Below are 20,117 nucleotides of genomic sequence, written 5' to 3'. Positions count from 1 at the left end.
TTGAATTGTCTTAATGAGATGGACTAGAAAAAGGTGAAATATAAAGCTTTAAAGTTGGTAATCAATCCAACTGGAGTCTGGGTAACAAATTTACTTAATAGAATTCTACGAACAAGCCACATTTGTTTGACCTGCAAAAACTGGGGGTGGATTAAACTAATGAGTACACATCATCTATCACTGTTTGGACTAAATGTGATCGGTGCACTGTACTCTTGCACGACAGGGGCACAAACAAAATCTGACCGTTTTCAAACCCTGCGTCTATTCCACTTGCATTTTGTGGAGTCATTCCCTAGTTTGTGCTGAGGGCAGCATGCTTTGGGGTGGAAGTAGCAAATTAGCCCTGAACAAATGTAAAACTGACAAGATAACTTTTTGCTTAATTAGCTTTTAGAGAACAATTAACATGTCAAGAGAGATAATGCTGTAATCTCAAGTTGAAAGGAGGAGAAATGTGAAACCACATGGACCGTAGCTAAAGAAAGTGGCGATGCATCCTAGCATGACAGACTTTGAAAGTGCAAACTACACGAGAACATTCAAATGAAAGATGAAACGTGGGACAGGTGACTATCAGACTGCAACAATAGCCCACGAATACCTCAAACATTGAACAAATCACTCAAAACTCACAATATAAAACAACATCAATACAAATAGTTCAATAAAAGGTGAATGCATAGTGGGTCACAGACTTGCTCCAATTTTCCCATCAAAAAGTTATCAATATCTCATCATTATCATTTTTCACTAAGTGGGGGTGGGCGGCGAATCCCTTCACAGTGACAGCTTTAAACACATCCAAGATCTTGCATAAGGACAGGTGCAACGCAGAGCTAATCTTGTTTGCCTAAACAATGTACCTCAAACCCAAACTCAAAATCTTCTTTGACGCAACTTAAAAAAGAAAATCGCACTTTGCAGTCTCTCTGAGCCAAACTATTTCAGTCCCAAATCTGACGATGAGTCAAGTTCATAAAGGAGCTGAACTGAGATTGCTGGAAATAAGTTTATGTTATCCCGTTGTAGTTTGTTTGTCATCTAAAGATATCTGATTCTGCTTATTTCCAGGATTACCAGGTCAACTGAGGGTGGGAGTATAGAAAGATTAAATCTAAACAAATTCATTGTCATGTTGGCCTGTTAATGAGTAGAGGTACACTGAATAGGGCAAAACGTGAAGCAACGAATGTGTGTCTAACTTTATATCAAAATGCAGTAAACGACCAAACGGTCAGGTCATTTTTGCTTAAATTGGATAACTAGTTGCTTCCACAATAATCAAACTGCATTCAGTAGAAGAAGGGACTTTAAAGCAAGTCTGGGACAACGCCAAACACCAGATGCAGAAAAGAAAAACCAGAGTGAATGCAAAAGATGCAGCAAGGTAAAGAGTGGGAGTGGAGGGTGCAGCGAAGAGTGACGAGAGGGGGTAAGTAGGTAGAGAAGGAAAAGCAGATGAAAAGGGTGGAGCGGAAGAGAGGTCGGGCGAGACGAGAACGCGGAGAAATGGAGAGAATGAAACACAGGCCACATCATGGAACAACCATCTAACCTGAAGGTTCTGAAAATGCATCAGTGACTTGCAGTGGGTAAATCTGGCAGTGGATTCAGAATGGTAGAATTTGTGACACAGCTTGCAGAGGAAACCGGTCACAGGGACCACAAATTCCTGGCCTGTGGAGGGGAGTGGAACCAAGACGATCACTGTATGTTACATTGAATGTGCCCTTGTCATCAAAACACACAAAACAAATCAGAAGTAAAAAAAAAAGGAAATGCATACAAGAATTTTGTTTAATCAAAAAAATTCAGCGTATAAGAGTTAACAGAAACTTTGCTCCTGGCCTTAAGTCAGCATGATTAGCTTTTAAAGATTGATGGCTATGAGCAAAAAGCAGAAATCCCCTTTCAGAATTCAGAGATATGGAGGTGCATTTGTGAGAGGAAAGCTTTGCAATGATACCACAATGGAAAGCCACAGCAATGAATCTGGATACACATAGTTATGCCGTAGGATAAACTTAAGAAACTTTACAGGACCCAGTTTATCTGCACTCAGCAGATACAAACCGAGTGATTTAGGGTTTTCAAATTTGTGATCTAATGTTGGTGAAGAAATGGTTCTAGATAAGCTAAAGATACTCCAATTTTCGAAAAGAGAAATTGAACTTGAAAAGGAAAAGCCTCACTCAAACTTGCTTCCAAAAGGTTCTGTTGTGCAGTCTGTGAACTCAACAGCTATGGGTCCAGCAGGGACGGTTTGCTAAGCCATTAATTTCAACGATCAACTTCCCAATACAAAACAGTTATGTTTTTTCTTTCAACTTGTACTCGGATGAATTTGGGATCCTGAAGACGATTAGCTGATGAACAACTTGCAGAAGCAAAAGAAAAAAAATGAAGCCTTGATAAGCAGGGCAGACAGGGTTAATTATAAGGCTAGGCTGTATAAACTTATTCTGTGTTTGCTCGAGTCTAGAAGGTTAAAGGATGATCTAATACAGGTGTTTACAGTTTTAAAAAATAATTTGATAGGTTAGTTACAGAGAGATTGCTGTAGAGGTTGGGAATCAATTTGAATTTTCAGAGCAAGTGTAATAGAGTTTTGTTAGATTAGGAGTTTCAAGGGGATACGGATCAAAGCTGGGAAATAGAGCAGAGGTTCAGATCTATCACTATGTGATTGAATGATGGCGGAACAGGTTTGAGGAGCCTGTTCCTAAGGGTTGGTGGTTCCAGAAAAATCTCGCCAACTGCAATGTACTGGAGGATGGTAACGGGTAAAGCAATGGCAGTGTGCACTATACGGTGCTGGACAAATGGGCATTTGTGTAGGTGTTTAGGACTGGCTACTCCTGGATTTCTTTTAGATCACAGCAAAGTTGCAATCCTAGAGAGATGAATATAGGTGTCACAGAATGCAGGCATCTCCACCCAGGAATATCTCACACAAGTTGCCTGGGTGAGGAAACTTTTTTTTTAAAAAATCAACGTTTTTTGTTTTTTTTTTTTAAAAGGTGTTTTTTTAAAAAATGTAGGCAAGGAGGGAATGCTTAACATAAGCTGTCCGCTGCTACATTTTCCTTCTTCCTTAAGAAATCAGACCATTCCAACTCTGTACATCGATAGCCTGAAGTAATTGCAGGTCAATTATCAAAATAGGCACAGAGTTTGTTTCTGTTTATATTAACCTAACAATTCTCCCCATCCTACACAACATTCGTGTTCAGTACATCACCAGCCCATCATTCTGCTTGGAGGGAACTAATGAATTCCTAACTGCAATGAACAAATCGGAGGGTAGTTAGTACTATGGACCAAGTCCAATCCATTTTGTTGAGCAGGTTTGTCATCCTGTTTGTTTTTTTAAGAAAAAATTGAAGGTGCTGGAATTAGAATGAACACTGATCATTTTAAACCACCGATGTTAACCACAGCGCACAACAGTCTCCCTGGGAATAAGCAGCTTAGCAGAGTGTGAAACATACAAAAAAGTGTCACCAATAAGCAAATTCATGTGGTAACATTGGGAGACTCCCAGACAAGATCATTTCTTGCTTCTTTTCCCTGCTACTAAACATCCTCCTTAAACCCTTCTCCTCAGCTTCCTCCAACAAATGAAGAGCTCATGGACTTATTTTTCACCAAGGCTATCAAGATCGAGACCGACCATTCAGTGGCCTCTCTGTGGAATTCCTATAGCAAAGGAGGCCATTCGGCCTCCGAAGAGCACTCCACCTAGCTCCATTATCCCCATAACCCCGTGCATTGATCATGGCTAATTGGCCTAACCTGCACATGTTTGGACTGTGGGAGGAAACCGGAGCATCCGGAGGAAACCCATGCAGACACGGGGAGAATGTGCAGACTCCACAGTCACCCAAAGGCTCGGATCCTTGGAGCTGCGAGGCAGCAGTGCTTACCACTGTGTCACCCTCTGCTGTATCCTTCCCTCCCACACCAAGATAACATTCCCAATGGTAACATTCCCTATCCTTATTCTCATTCCTAATTATTTTTACATTAATTCATGGGATGTGGTCATGACTGATACGGCCAACATTTTATTGGCCTCCCCAACGGAGCTTTAGAAAGTAGTGGTGAGCAAGTGTCTTGAATTACTGCAGTCCTCTTGGTGAAGTTACTCTTCCAGTGACATATTAGTAATGGTTTAGTACAACTGATTGACTGATAGGCCATTTTGTTACTGGCTCATTATAGAAACATTTTATTCCAGGTATTTAAAAAAAAGTTAACTAATGGAATTTAAATTGCCCAGCTGCCATGATGGGAACTAATTTTGCTGATTCATTAATTGAGGTCTCCCGATTACGAGTCAAATAAATAACTCTTTTAAAATAATTTTTTTTAAACTCCAAGGGACAATTTAGCGTGCCCAATCCACCTAGCCTGCACATCTTTAGGTTGTGGGGGTGAGAGTGATCCTGGGCCGGGATCGAACCCGGGTCCTCAGCGACTTGAGGCAGCAGTGCAAACCACTGCGCCATCGTGCCGCCCAGGTAAATAACTCATTATGGTACCTCAGACCTGCACTTAGTTGACCTCCCAACTCCGCTCAACTCTTCTTAACCACACGTCCCAGCTGCTCCCTCAACCCTATTCCCATTAAACTGCTGACTACCCAATTTCCCTTAATGGCCTCCATGCTAACTGATACTGGAGCCAGTTCACTCCCCTTCCCTCCCTTTTAAATCTGGCATAGTCCCTTAATTTGCTACTGGCTTAAGCCCCAAAAATAAGCTACATTCCAGTGTCATTGATTCAACCCCACAATTGGACCCCCCCCCCAATCTACCCTAGACTGTAATCTTGGTTCCCTATTTGACAATGAGCTGAGCTTTGGATCCTATATCCTTTCCACCACTAAGACCATTGAGCTCAATCTCCGTAACATTACCCGTCTCTACCCCTCTTTCAGCCCATCTCCTGCTGAAACACTCACTCGTGCTTCTGTTACCTCCAAACCTACCTGTTCTAATGCTCTCCTGAACGCTCCATAAACATGAGCTCGGCCAAAACTATCCAACTACATCATAACCTGTGCCGTGTCATAAACCTTCCCTGGGCTTGATGATCTACTGGCTTGCAATTCACCAATCCCTCGAATTTAAAATTCTCATCCTTGTACTCAAATTCCTCCATATCTCTTCAACCCTACAACCCTTTAATTTTGCATCCCTCAAACCTCTGCCTCATATGAATCCCTCACTAGTGACCATGCCTTCAGCTGTCTAGTCTGCAAGCTCTGAAATTCCCTTCCCAAACTTTATTTGGCTTTCTCTCCTCTTTTAAGGCCTTCCTTAAAATCTACCTCCCTAACCAAGTGTCTTCGAGAACTGTCCCAATATCTCCTTTGACTTGGTGTCAATTGTCCAATTATATTTCTGTGATGTTCCATGGAACATTAGAGGCACTATGTAAACACAGCTGCTTGTTACGAAGTCAAACCTTCTGATCTAATTAAACATCTCAAAATCACAGGCTAACAGACTAAAGTACCCATTAAATTCTATAATGTGCTATTGGGGCAAATTTATAGATTTTAGTACAAAACTCACTGCATGAAATACATTAGCTTACTTCTTTTGTACTCACCATACACCGTCTCTGCGTCATATGGCTCCTTCTCAAACTCTGACAGCAAAGCCTAAATGTACAAAGCACATGTTTATAAAAATAATAATCTTTATTATCACAAGTAGGCTGACATTAACACTGCAATGACGTTACTGTGAAAATCCCTTAGTCGCCACATTCCGGCGCCTGATAGGGGACACTGAGGGAGAATTCAGAATGGCCAATTCACCTAACAGCACATCTTTCGGGACTTGTGGGAGGAAACCGGAGCACCCGGAGGAAACCCATGCAGACACGGGGAGAACGTGCAGACAGTGACCCAAGCGGGGAATCGAACCGGGGACCCTGGCACTGTGAACCGTGCCACCCCTACCTAAAATGCACATTTTACTCAAGAGATTGTAAAATTCCACAGCGTTCCAGGGAAGCCAAGCAATGAACAAAATCCAGTCAAAAGTAGCTATTCTTTCTATCAAGCGCTTTCTCTTCAAAGTCCATTTATGGACGTCCAGCGCAGATATTTCTCTCCTCCAGACAATGTTGATCCCCTAATTTAAGGGCCAGTGTCTGCCTTCTCCTATCAATCCATTATCTGCTGAGGAGATATCCAATGGCCCTCAAATAAACCACCCTCTATTTTACCTGTCCACCATCCTCTGGATACTTTTTCCCTCATTTCTAACCTTGTGCAAGGGTTGTAAATTTTGTGCTCGAGTTCTTCATCCCACGAACACCAGCAAAATTGAACCATTTACTAATTTCAAACTTGTGCCTTTTATTATTATTTTTATTTTTTTTAAAAAAAGGCCATAATAATGTTTCTGCTTGTTCATTTCCCCAGAACAAGTTTTAAATTGGAATATTAAACAGTTCCCACCTCGGAGTTTATGCGTCCATATTGGCTTCCAGTCTAGCAACTATTTTAAAATTTTTATTCTGATTTTCAAATCCATCCAATGGCCCCACCCTTTCCAATCTCTGTGACCTCCTCCACCTCTACAACCATTCGAAGTCCTGTGGTTTTTCCAATTCTGGCCTCTTGCGCACCCCCATTTCCTTTCCCTGCACGATTAGCAGCTATGCCTTCAGCTGCCTCGGCCCTTGCACGCCATAAAAGACCCTCCATAAACCTCTCCACCTCTCTCTGGTCTAAGACTGTTCTTAAAACCTACTATTGGATCAATCATTTGGTGACCTATCCAAGTATATATTGGTGTCTTGGTGTGAAATTCTGTTCGATAACGCTCTTGAAAAGTCTAAGAATATTTATCAAGTTAAAAGTATGTTATAAATGCATATTGTTGTTGTAGAAGAGGTGCTTAATTTTCAACAATGATGCAAATCAGTGGAATTGCACACTTTTGTTATATGGTATTAAGAACCAACTACACCAAGAGAGCACACACTGAAAAATTTCACAAGTTATTACACAGGAAATAAAAAATAAAGCTGAATATTTGGCGCCTCTAATAAAATCATATAGTAAATAAGATTTAGATGTGTGTGGATGCAGGGAAATACAAACCATTTCAACAGTATATTGACAAACCTGCTGAGAATCCCTATCACTTAAACAATCAGAAACACTGTCATCATCCTCAGTCATCCCTTCTTCATCATCTTCATCAAAGCAACCAACTGCATCAACAGTGATCAGGTCCTCTGGATAGTCTTGTCCAGCCTGGTCTTTATCTTGGGAACTACTCTGCAGCTTAACCTGAAAACAATATGTAATTCACCAATGTGCAATTATTACACAAGTTAGCGATGGTAGCATGTCGATGCAGCATAATTATTTGAATTTTGTGTCAAATATTATCGTCAGACACAGGGCATAAATATCTTGCATCTGCATCCACTTCCCGCCAACATTTTTCTCCCATTATAAATTTCTCTAGTCTATATTTGTGATAGAAATCACCACAGTAAATTGCTCGTCATACCGATATTACACTCTCCCACAAGTGCAGCAGTACTATCTGAGCTCATGTGATTCTATCGTTCGAATTGTATTCCTCCAAGGTGGATAATGCAGCCAGATCACATTTATTGCCCATCTCTATTTGCCGAGAAAGTGATACAGGGAATTCTTCTCAAACGCTGCCACCTTTCTGGTGACTGTTGCCCACGATGGTGCCAGGTAGGGAATACCAAGTTTCTGACCATGGGGCAATGAAGGAATGGTTCCAATGAAAGACCTCCCAACATTTCTGCCCTTGGTGGGGGAGGTCAGGGAAGGGATATCCTGTCAAAGTAACCTTGGCTGGTAAGTTGCTGCAGTGCACCCTGTGGAACATACATCCTGCAGCTACAGTGCACTGGCAATCAGTGCACTGCAAATGCAGGATGGACGCTGAATCTAATCCAACATACCGCCCTGTTTCGAGACTGCATAGTGTGGTTCATCTGTGGTTCATAGAAAATCTGATGTTATTTAGGCAATCTAATTAAATTTGGTACAAATGATTGAATGGCATTGGTGGCCCAGCCTACATCGTGCACCCAATTAACAGGCGAGAGCACGATTACAAGGAATCAACGAGATGAGAACACAAAGGAGTTTTAAAAATCAATCGTAAACCCAACTAATCTGAAACGGTGTATATACATGTCAGTAGTGTACGACATACAAAACACGGAGCTTTCAGTTAAATCAGCTGAGATAGGTTCGTGGAAACAGGACCACAAAAGATTATGACGGTAAATTTGACTGCCCAAGAATTCCAAGAGTGGGATACACTGTCGTTGATCCAGTTACCTTTACTTCCTCTCCTTACAGATGCTGCCCGACTTGTTGTATATGTGTTCGATACTTTCCTATTTAATTTTAGATTACCAGAGAATTAGACACAAGGATGATAATTTTTAAGTTTGAGATTTTGGGAAATCGGGAGCCCATGTAAGTCAGTGGGCACTGGAGCGATGAGTCGAGGTCACTTGATGCAATGTAGGATACAGGAAGTACTTCACAGCCCCAACGAGTAGCCAAGACCAGAGGTGACAAAGATGCAGGAGAGGGTTTTGACAGCAAAAAGAGTGAGGTGGGGCAGATGGACAATATTAAGGAGGCAGCATTTCTGATTGAGAGAATATGGGGTTGTACAATTGGGTTAAATAGGCTGCCACAGTTCTGAACTGTCTAGTTAAACGGGGCAGTGACTTAAGGAATATCACAAAACTGGAATGCGATCCCACATTTTTGGATGACGTCACCAAGAAACAGCATGCAAATGTGCGAGGGGAGGAGTCAAAGGGCGGATTCTTCAGAGAATCAAGAAACTCTCATAATACTGAATCCAGTCTTTTAATCTTTGTAGATGATAAAGAATATTGTCACTTTAGGACTTGCCGAGGACAATGACTAAATAATATTCAGCCACCGCTGCCTCACGGCGCCGAGGACCCAGGTTCGATCCCGGCCCTGGGTCACTGTCCGTGTGGAGTTTGCACATTCTCCCCGTGTTTGCGTGGGTCTCACCCCCACAACCCAAAGGTATGCAGGGTAGGTGGATTGGCCACGCTAAACTGCCCCTTAACTGGAAACAAAAAGGAAAAAAAGAATTGGGTACTGTAAATTTATTTTAAAATTAAATAATATCCAGCCTCAGGACTCATGGGTTAAGGTTATCCACTTGGGAAGCATAGGCTAAGGGGATACATAATTTTGGTATGAAAAATTACAAAGAGATTGTATTTATTCAAGTGGGATAGATGGATAAAGGTTAACGGGAGTAACACAATGCATGAAATATCGTAGAGAAAGCATGTTAGATGAGAGGAACTATTTATTTTCAGTCGATAACCGCACAACCTTGCAGAACCCAGTTTGAAATGACTTAATATTCCAGTTAAACGTATTGTGCCCTCTGTAAACTAAAACATTTGTAATTTAGATAACATGTGGACAAAGGGCAGCTTTAGCTTCATGTGTTCCTGCTCAATAGGAGGCCTGAATGACTTGTTAATATAATGCTTCATTTGTATTTGCCAGGATACATTTCAGTCTCCATGGAGGCTGGCATTTTAATCAGGACATCAAAAACATGTAACCAGTTTTAACAGAGCCCCTACGGCTACTGAACAAATTAAATTAGAGCCACAATTCCTCTGATTGGCTACAAAGAACAAGGAGTGCACAGATTTGAGTAATAATACATTTGCAGGTTTTCCAGAAAGGTGAACATAGATGGTCCCGGGCCCAGGCAGTGGTTTGCCTGCCTCCAAAACAGATAGCGGGCTGTCACAATCCTCATCATTCAAGTTGGCAATAATTTGATTACTAAGTACCAATGTTGCAGGTTTCAACTCAGTGGGGATACAATGCGGATGGTTAAGCCAGCCCACTCCGAACAGACCTCAAGGGATCTGGATAGTTACAATTAGAAATGTGACCCAAACGGAAGGAAGAATGGAATACAAAAAAGCATTAGTTTGGATGGAGAAGTTTTTCAAATAATTTAATCTGCTCTTTTTAGAATCCAACCCCATCACCTTCCCCAAGAATCATTTGAAAGGGCTTCAGTTAATGCCTCATTCAAACGATGTACTCCTTCAGTATCACACTGGAATGTCAGCCGAGTTAAACTCAAACCCAAACCAATGACCCTCTGAAACCAAGACAAAAGTGGGACTGGAGAGCCAGATTGGGGCCCTAAAGAACGTGCCCAACCAGAGGGAAAACAAAATCAGAAAATGACACTTGGTTATATTTGAATGACTATTTCAACTGAGTGTCAACACTGTTTGGCTGCCGAGACCGAGTTAAAAGATCACAGATTCCAAACGTTAAAGGAAAGGCATTGACTGCCCCACTCATCTCTGCTCACATACATCATGTGTAGCAGTCTTGTTATAAAATAGAAGTCATCGAGTTCCATGGTCTCCTCAAATTTTACATTTCTCATCTGGTGTTCAAAACCCTCTACGGCCTCACCCCTCACAATCCCTGTAACCTCCTCCAACCCTGGAACCGTGCAAGACCGTTGCACATCTCCAGTCTGGCCTCATGCATTTCCCGATTTCCACCTTTGGAGCCGGTGCTCCAGCTACCAAGGTCCTAAAGATCTGGAAATCCATCCCTAAACATCGGTCTTTCTCTACTCCTGTAACATACTTCTGGTTTATCTTATTATCTCCTTGTGTAGGTCATTGTCAAATTTCATTGGATAATGATCACTGGAGCACCTTGGATGTTTTAATCCATTAAAAGCACCTAAACGCAAGATATTGCAGAGGATGGTAACTGGCCTGTTATCGCCTCGAGCAGGAGGACAGCCATTCAGAAACAAGGTGTCAACATTTTTTCCCCCCATTTTTAATTTCCCCTGTATTCCATTATGGAAACAAGTGAAAAGCCTAGAAAAAGCTTAGTGTACCTCTTCCACTTTCTGCTTGTGCTCTGGCGACTTCATGTGCTCCACAAACTTTCGGGGGGTTTTGAAGTGTCGGCTGCAGACAGTGCAGAAAGGCCGCAGCGAGAGCTTAGCAAGCTGGTGAGAAACAGAGAACATAAATGATACAGCTACAGCCAGGGGTGGGAATGGGCCAGCAATCTCCCTCAAAAACAAAAAAGGACCAGCTGAACCTAGTCCCTTGTAAGCAATGCCGGGCTTTAAACAGCTGCATCTTTCCCTTGTATTGTATGATGATGCTTGGCCTCTTAGGACGAGGATTCACTCACCTCGTTTACTGGGAAGAACAAAGATGGCAGGATACATCACTCTAGAGCTGATGGTACTGGGCTAGGAGCCCAGAGACACTGAACCCAAATCTCGCCATTGACAAATTGCAAAATTGAACTGGAGGTCATTTTCCCGGTGTTGACCCACAACAGCAGACGATTCGTTTGCATCAGCTGAGTTTTGTAATATAAAGAACCCAATGACACAACTTAGGCATGGTTTATTGAAATCACTTAAGGAACACTAACCCTACCCGGTGATGCCGACATTCCCAGTGCCACATGCCATGGTTCACATGCCCGCATTGTATGTTCACTCCCCTCTAAAGTTGCTCAGCAAGCTGCTTGGTTGTAAAAGCCAATTGTTCCTAAAGGCCCACCACCACACAAGGCAATAAATCTGAACTACACCGAGATCAACGATTGCGACAGCAGGCTCGGGTACGAGTGCCTGCAACAAATAGAACAGCTCCAGTATCAACTTTGTTTTAACAGCCCTATTAATAGCCAGGTCTGGCTTTCAAAATAATATGAACTTTCTCTCAAACCCTTTTCTTGTTTTTCTCTACAATGACAATTTTCAATCTCCAATAGAATGACGCAATAGTGACCATTCAGCCCATTGTGCTTGTGCTAGCTCTTTTGCGAGAACCATCAAATTAGTTCCACACATTGCACTTTTCCCAAAGCAGTGCAAATGTTTATTTTTCAGATATTGATCCTAATTTTTCATTGAAAGCTACCACTGAATCCATTCCCACTGGTCTCTCAGACAGTGCGACAAATCGGAAAAGAGCCAAATAGTTTCTCAAAAGAGAGCCTTGTTTAATTAAGTTGAATATTCATCTCATATGCCAACGGGTATAGTAATTTTTTTTTAAAATTCTAATTAGGACAACCACCTGTGGTAACCTAGCAAGGCCTAGATTTGGGCCCAATACAATTGGGTATTTTAAATTAAAGAATTGGGCACTTTAAATCAAGCCACAGGCACACATCACCATGGGGATTCGAACTGGGCAAGTTCAAACATACAATCAACTGACAAGCTGCCAGAACATGTCTGAACCCGCCCAGTCAATCGCCCATCAGGAGATCTTCACACACTATTGGTATGCAGAGGTCTATTGCCAGTAGCCCAGATTGGGCCAGACTTTGTCACCCAGAGTTCTGCTGTTACCTAATATAGGAACAGGTTATGTGCAGCCCACACCACCAGAGATGGGACACCTGGGGCAGGCTCAGGTGGTCTGTCAAACGGTCATCAACCGGACCATTGGCTACTGAGACCCCCCCCTCCTGAGGCATCATTGGCAGAAAGCCAGAGGAAAGGGCAAAAGAGCACAAAGGAAGGGGATAAAAACAGGTACCCGTGACACATCAGGAGGGAAGACTCCAGGCAGAGGCAATCAAGGCGGCTGTCCAGAGAAGGTAGGAAGGCAGAAACAGCGTGCATGAACCACCTTCGTGATGACGAACCAAAGGGGCTCACAGATCAGATCCACGACCTACCAAACCATCCCCACAGGTAGTATAAACCAATCTTATTTGTGGACAGCATACAGGTAAATTATGTGTAATAAACATTGTTGAACGTGAATGTGTTATTAAAGACACCTAGGTAAAACCTTTGCGTAAGTGAACTGGTTGCTAGTATCTGAGGATTTACAGATACAACACACCAAAACAACTTAAAGGCACTTTATTTATTGCCCTTCATGTAACAAAATGCTTCCGGAGTTGGGAACCAAGGGGAAACCAGAAGGCTAACGCTGATATCAAAGAGGTAGATTTTAAGGTGAAATAAAAGCAAATTATTTTGGATACTGGAAATCAGACATAAAAATACAAAGTTCCGTTAATACTCAAGTCTGGCAGATCTGTGGAGGGAGAAATTGAGTTTCTGCTCCACCTTGCAAAAACTGATGCAAAACATATCCTAACTTGTAACAGGTTTTCAACTTCCTCCACGACTTCACTCCTCCCTATGTGTAATCTCTTTCAGCCCTCAAATTCTCCAAGATCTCCAAGCTCTTCCAATTCTAGCTTCTGCACATTCCCAATTTTTTTTAAAAAGAAAAGTATATTTATTGAGATTTTGCATTTTAAAGAATTACGCAACCAAGTTATAAAATAATATATCCCATAAGTAGGAAGGAGGAAATAACAGTTTAACATACATGAATACAGAGTGGAACAGGAGAATAACATCACAGTCGGCTTGATATAATAATAAGGCAGGATTGGATACTCATACAGCCCATCAGAAGCTTCGGGATAGACAGGACAAAGTCACAAACAAAAAAAAAATGACAAAACGGTGCACCCCTTCCATGCCCACAGCCCGACAATCACCGTGCGACGGTTGGGTGCGCACCAACATGCGGCCTCCTCAACTCCAGCAGCGCCAATGGCACAATGCCAACCCACCGCAGCCTCCTCCCTTTGGATACCAAATCTATCTAAATCCATGTGGAAGTCAAGAGCAGGTTTATCCTAACAAAAACAGAAGAAAATGCACGAAAACCCCCTCCCTAAGGGGAGTTACGTATATGCCACACAACGACACGTTTGGATTACAATCAAACCAACAGATAATCGCATCCAGCAAGGGAATGGGAGCCAAATGCTCCTCCTGCTTTCCAAACCCACCCAGGGAGAGAGAGATCCAAGCGAGAACGAAAGAGAAAAAAACTCAAACTCAAGGACGCGCCAGAAAAAAAATCCCAGTCCTCCCCAAGGTCAAGAAATCTGCTCAGGCCATCATTGGGGGGTGGGGGGGGGGGGGGCTATCCTCAATCAAAGTGAGTAGACTGAACTAGCTTGAACAACCCAACTGCCCACCCTCCTCAATAACTAAAAGGGGTCAAACTGAGACAAATCACATTCCCCATAATTAACTCAATAGGATTCTGCAAGATCAGGATAACCAACAACACAGGCCATCATGCCCCCATTTCACACCTCCCTGCAGGAAAAAAGGCAGCAACAAAAATCAACAACATGAGCAACAGAGAGCAATGTCCAGGATTACAGAAGGATCACAGGGCAATTTTCAGGATAAAAACATCCTCCATGTTACACAAAACGACAACAGCGAGCAAGGCAGATCCGTGAGAGGGCAAGGCAGATCCGTGAGAGGGCAAGGCAGATCGGCGAGAGGGCAAGGCAGGTCGGCGAGGGGGCAAGGCAGATCGGCGAGGGGGCAAGGCAGGTGGGCGAGAGGGCAAGGCAGGTCGGCGAGAGGGCAAGGCAGGTCGGCGAGGGGGCAAGGCAGGTCGGCGAGGGGGCAAGGCAGATCCGTGAGAGGGCAAGGCAGATCGGCGAGAGGGCGAGGCAGGTCGGCAAGAGGGCAAGGCAGGTCGGCGAGAGGGCGAGGCAGGTCGGCGAGGGGGCAAGGCAGATCCGTGAGAGGGCAAGGCAGGTCGGCGAGAGGGCGAGGCAGGTCGGCAAGAGGGCGAGGCAGGTCGGCGAGAGGGCGAGGCAGGTCGGCGAGAGGGCGAGGCAGGTCGGCGAGAGGGCAAGGCAGGTCGGCGAGAGGGCGAGGCAGGTCGGCGAGGGGGCAAGGCAGATCCGTGAGAGGGCAAGGCAGATCGGCGAGAGGGCAAGGCAGGTCGGCGAGAGGGCAAGGCAGGTCGGCGAGAGGGCAAGGCAGGTCGGCGAGAGGGGCAAGGCAGGTCGGGAGGGGGCGAGGCAGGTCGGCGAGAGGGCGAGGCAGGTCGGCAAGAGGGCAAGGCAGGTCGGCGAGAGGGCAAGGCAGATCCCTGAGAGGGCAAGGCAGATCGGCGAGAGGGCAAGGCAGATCCCTGAGAGGGCAAGGCAGGTCGGCGAGAGGGCAAGGCAGGTCGGCGAGAGGGCAAGGCAGGTCGGCGAGGGGGGCAAGGCAGGTCGGCGAGAGGGCAAGGCAGATCGGCGAGGGGGCAAGGCGGATCGGCGAGGGGGGCAAGGCAGATCGGCGAGAGGGCAAGGCAGGTCGGCGAGGGGGGCAAGGCAGGTCGGCGAGAGGGCAAGGCAGATCGGCGAGGGGGCAAGGCAGGTCCGTGAGAGGGCAAGGCAGGTCCGTGAGGGGGCAAGGCAGGTCGGCGAGGGGGCAAGGCAGGTCCGTGAGAGGGCAAGGCAGGTCGGCGAGAGGGCGAGGCAGGTCGGCGAGGGGGCAAGGCAGGTCGGCGAGAGGGCAAGGCAGGTCGGCGAGGGGGCAAGGCAGGTCGGTGAGAGGGCAAGGCAGGTCGGCGAGGGGGCAAGGCAGATCCCTGAGAGGGCAAGGCAGGTCGGCGAGAGGGCAAGGCAGGTCGGCGAGAGGGCAAGGCGGATCGGCGAGAGGGCAAGGCGGATCGGTGAGAGGGCAAGGCGGATCGGTGAGAGGGCAAGGCAGGTCGGCGAGAGGGCAAGGCAGGTCGGCGAGAGGGCAAGGCGGATCGGTGAGAGGGCAAGGCAGGTCCGCGAGAGGGCAAGGCAGGTCCGCGAGAGGGCAAGGCAGGTCGGCGAGAGGGCAAGGCAGGTCGGCGAGAGGGCAAGGCAGGTCGGCGAGAGGGCAAGGCAGGTCGGCGAGAGGGCAAGGCAGATCGGCGAGAGGGCAAGGCAGCTCGGCGAGAGGGCAAGGCAGGTCGGCGAGGGGGCAAGGCAGGTCGGCGAGAGGGCAAGGCAGGTCGGCGAGAGGGCAAGGCAGGTCGGCGAGAGGGCAAGGCAGGTCGGCGAGAGGGCGAGGCAGGTCGGCGAGGGGGGCAAGGCAGATCCGTGAGAGGGCAAGGCAGATCCGTGAGAGGGCAAGGCAGGTCGGCGAGAGGGCAAGGCAGATCGGCGAGAGGGCAAGGCAGGTCCGCGAGAGGGCGAGGCAGATCGGCGAGAGGGCAAGGCAGGTCGGCGAGAGGGCAAGGCAGATCCGTGAGAGGGCAAGGCAGATCCGTGAGAGGGCAAGGCAGGTCGGCGAGGGGGCAAGGCAGATCGGCGAGAGGGCAAGGCAGGTCGGCGAGGGGGCAAGGCAGGTCGGCGAGAGGGCAAGGCAGGTCGGCGAGAGGGCAAGGCAGGTCGGCGAGAGGGCAAGGCAGATCCCTGAGAGGGCAAGGCAGGTCGGCGAGGGGGCAAGGCAGGTCGGCGAGAGGGCAAGGCAGGTCGGCGAGAGGGCAAGGCAGGTCGGCGAGGGGGCAAGGCAGGTCGGCGAGAGGGCAAGGCAGGTCGGCGAGAGGGCAAGGCAGATCGGCGAGAGGGCAAGGCAGGTCCGTGAGAGGGCAAGGCAGGTCCGTGAGAGGGCAAGGCAGGTCCGTGAGAGGGCAAGGCAGATCGGCGAGGGGGGCAAGGCAGATCGGCGAGGGGGGCAAGGCAGATCGGCGAGGGGGCAAGGCAGATTCTCCCCCCCCCCACCCCCCCATGTTGGCATAGCCAGATGACAAATTCTTGGGACCCTGGGCGCGAAGGATTTTTGGGCCAATCCGCCCTTCAGCACAACCACCCCCACTTTCACTGGTGGAAGCAAGTGCGATAGTGGTGTTTAAGGGACATCTTGACAAATACATGAATAGGATGGGAATAGAGGGTTATGGGCCCTGGAAGTGTAAAAAGTTCTGGTTAGACAGGCAGCATGGTCTGCGCATGCTTGGAGGGCGAAGGGCCTGTTCCTGTGCTGTACTTTTCTTTGTTCTATGTTGAACCCCAGAACATTAGCCAGGGCCTCAATTACTACTAGTCCAGTGACATTATCATGACACCACCATCTTCTCCTGTAACAGGCAACTTTGATAATGATGATAATGCAATCCTCCCCAGATTCCATTGTAGACAAATCTCACCAACAAAGGAAGTCATTCACTACCAATGTTTGCAAGGACTTGTTCAACTGCTTGTGGGGACTGAAGGGCAAAATTTCCCAACTCGCTGTTTTTAGACCAAAGCTACAGCAAACTTAAAGAACAGAATAAGCATTAAAACTAGACTGAAACACAGAGGAGAATGGAACAGAAGAGACACAGTAAGCATCAAGGGAGACAAGGACGGTTTTAAGTTTGGAGCATGTGCGTTGAAATTAAATTGAATTACGGAAATCAAACTAAAATTTAAATGTGCAAACTTCTGAGACACATCGATGACACAAGTTTTGCAATGAGCATATTTGCATTTTGGCTGAATGCATTTAGCACGAGAACCCAAATGCCTACACGTCATGAGTGCTTCCAAGAAATCCTTCCCATCCCAACTTATTTGCAGACCAGTGTACGAACACCAATTTAACTTGCATAAATTTTGCAGCAAAATTAACTTATTTGTTATAAAGTTGGTGGCAGTTAAACCGACAAAGCAATAATTTTCAGGTTATGGATATAAAAATGTATGATTACGCAAACAAAAAACAAATATTACAAATGCATAGCAGGTTAGGTACCGTCTGGAAGGTAGTTTGATGATTCGGATGAAATATCTCCAGTCGAGTGGCAAGCTATCTTTCTCTTTGAGACAATGATTAAATGGCTATGTGACTGTAGAAATTTCTGTATAAAGGTTTTCTGAGGGCAGCACGGTGGCGTAATCATGAGCACTGCTGCCTCACAGCACCGAGGATCTGGGTTCGATCCCGGCCCCGGGTCACTGTCCTTGTGGAGTTTGCACGTTCTCCCCATGTCTGCGTGGGTCTCACCTCCACAACCAAAAAGATGTGCAGGGTAGGTGGATTGGCCACGCTAAATTGCCCCTTAATTGGAAAAAAAAAAGAATTGGGTAATCTGAATTTATAAAAATAAGGTTTTCTGTCTACCTTGTGTCTCTGTGTCCTGCGATGCACAATGATATTCCCTCTGAAGTGAGCCTGACAGGTGGTGCACCATCTGGGCCGTTTCTTGTCACTGTAAGACAATTATTGGTTATTTAGAGCAGGCCTCTGACTTATCGTCCCTCTCTCCTTCTCCTCCCACTTGCCATCTAAAGATGTTTGACCTTCACCTTTCCATCACACAGACTAGGTCAAGAATTCAGCTGTACAACTCAGGTCCTTGGATACAGTTGGGAAACCCGTTCTCCCCTCCATTCTGCAATTCAATCAGATAATGGCTGATCAGGTCTGAACACTATTTATCTGCCTATGCTCCCTACCCGTTCCTTTTTTAAATATAAATTTAGGGTACCCAATTATGTTTTCCAATTAAGGGGCAATTTAGCATGGTCAATCCACCTACCCGGCACATCTTTGGGTTGTGGAAGTGAGACCCACGCAGACACGGGGAGAATGTGCAAACTCCACACGGACAGTGACCCGGGGCCGGGATCGAACCCGGGTCCTCAGCGCCGTGAGGCAGCAATGCTAACCACTGCACTATCGTGCAGTCCCTTAAATGGCTTAACTCAAAACTTTTAATGTCCTTTCATTCTGGGATCCCTCCACCAAAGGTATTATTTTCCCTCTATCTTTATCAAAGCCTTTTAAAATTTTAAATGCCATAATCAGATCATCTCTCAATCTTCTACACTAAAGCCAAGATTGTGCAATCTGCCCTCATGGGCAGTACGGTAGCAGTGGTTAGCACTGTTGCTTCACAGTGCCATGGTCCCAGGTTCAATTCCCAGCTTGGGTCACTGTCTGTGCGAAGCCTGACGTGTCTGCGTGGGTTTCCTCCGGGTGCTCCGGTTTCCTCCCACAAGTCCCGAAAGACGTGCTCGTTAGGTGAATTGGACATTCTGAATTCTCCCTCAGTGTACCCGAACAGGAATGTGGCGACTAGGGGCTTTCTACAGTAACTTCACTGCAGTGTTAATGTAAGCCTATTGTGACAATCATTCTAAAAAGCTTAAAATTATAATTGAACCCTCCAAACCCCAGTATCATTCTTTCATTTCAAAATGCTACTCCGGTATTCTAACCCGTTCGATGGTTTTTAATGTTATCCTCCTGCAATTCTTCAACTTTTATTAGGGTATGTCTGGGTTTTAATAGTGAAAAGAATTTGGATGCTTCGCATTTCTATAAGTATTTCGTGGCTATTCAAAAATAACAGTGATATACAACAATGGCACACAAGATAAAAAGCCTGCTGAAATGCCAATTAATTCTAACAACTACAGAGATTCTCCCAATGGTTAAATTTATTCAGTTAACGGGTATGCCATACAGTGCCAGAAATAATCCCTGGTTCTATCCCCAATTTGTGTGGAGTTAGCCAATCTCAGCCTGAGGCATTATGTTACATCTGGCCAAGTGTCCTAAGCAGGTGACTGCAGAATCCCCTCTCACACACATCCCCACTAAGAACAAAGAAAATGACAGCACAGGAATAGGCCCTTCGGCCCTCTTAAGCCTGCGTCGACCTTGCTGCCTGACTAAACTAAAATCTTCTCCACTTCCTGGGTCCGTATCCCTCCCATCCCACATGTATTTGTCAAGATGCCCCTTAAATGTCACTATTGTCCCTGCTTCCACCACCTCCTCCGGCAGCGAGTTCCAGCCACCCACTACCCTGTGTAAAAAAAACTTCCCTCGTACATCTCCTCTAAACCTTGCCCCTCGCACCTTAAACCTATGACCCCTAGTAATGACCCCTCTACCCTGGGAAAAAGTCTGATTATCCACTCTGGTTATGCCCTTCACTGTTGATTAGTGATGCTCATCACAGCTGAACAGCCTGACACTTACTATCAATTTCCTTTTGGAATACAGGAAATACTCCACACATATCTATGGCTGTATGAAACTTGGTTTAATAAGTAATCTAGAACAGTGACATCTTTCAAAGCAGTATACTTGGATGGCTCAAAAGTTTGGAGGCAAAATAGAAAGATTAAAATCACTCTCCTTAATTCATCTACACATCAAATGGATGCTGCCAATAGATCTTAGTGGTCCAATTTAGGTTAT

General features: G+C 45.7%; 1 protein-coding gene across 5 annotated transcripts in view; it reads right to left on the bottom strand.

The window, feature by feature from the left end:
- LOC119955474 (cip1-interacting zinc finger protein-like) overlaps positions 1–20,117 on the bottom strand; it is a 66,645-nt gene that overhangs the window by 11,164 nt on the left and 35,364 nt on the right. For 3 of the 5 annotated variants that reach the window (XM_038781686.1, XM_038781689.1, XM_038781687.1), the window contains 5 exons: positions 18,027–18,114; positions 10,980–11,093; positions 7,154–7,321; positions 5,623–5,674; positions 1,559–1,680 (listed from right to left, as the gene is read on the bottom strand). In XM_038781686.1, coding sequence (XP_038637614.1) covers positions 1,559–1,680; positions 5,623–5,674; positions 7,154–7,321; positions 10,980–11,093; positions 18,027–18,114 — 544 coding nt within the window. The remainder of the gene's footprint in view (positions 1–1,558; positions 1,681–5,622; positions 5,675–7,153; positions 7,322–10,979; positions 11,094–18,026; positions 18,115–20,117) is intronic. The other 2 variants (XM_038781688.1, XM_038781690.1) reach the window with 2 other exon arrangements.

The sequence above is a fragment of the Scyliorhinus canicula genome, chromosome 21 (genome assembly GCF_902713615.1).
Source record: "Scyliorhinus canicula chromosome 21, sScyCan1.1, whole genome shotgun sequence".
Lineage (NCBI taxonomy): Eukaryota > Metazoa > Chordata > Chondrichthyes > Carcharhiniformes > Scyliorhinidae > Scyliorhinus > Scyliorhinus canicula.
Note: the sequence above shows the minus strand (reverse complement) of the source record. Positions and strands in the feature narration are given on the sequence as shown.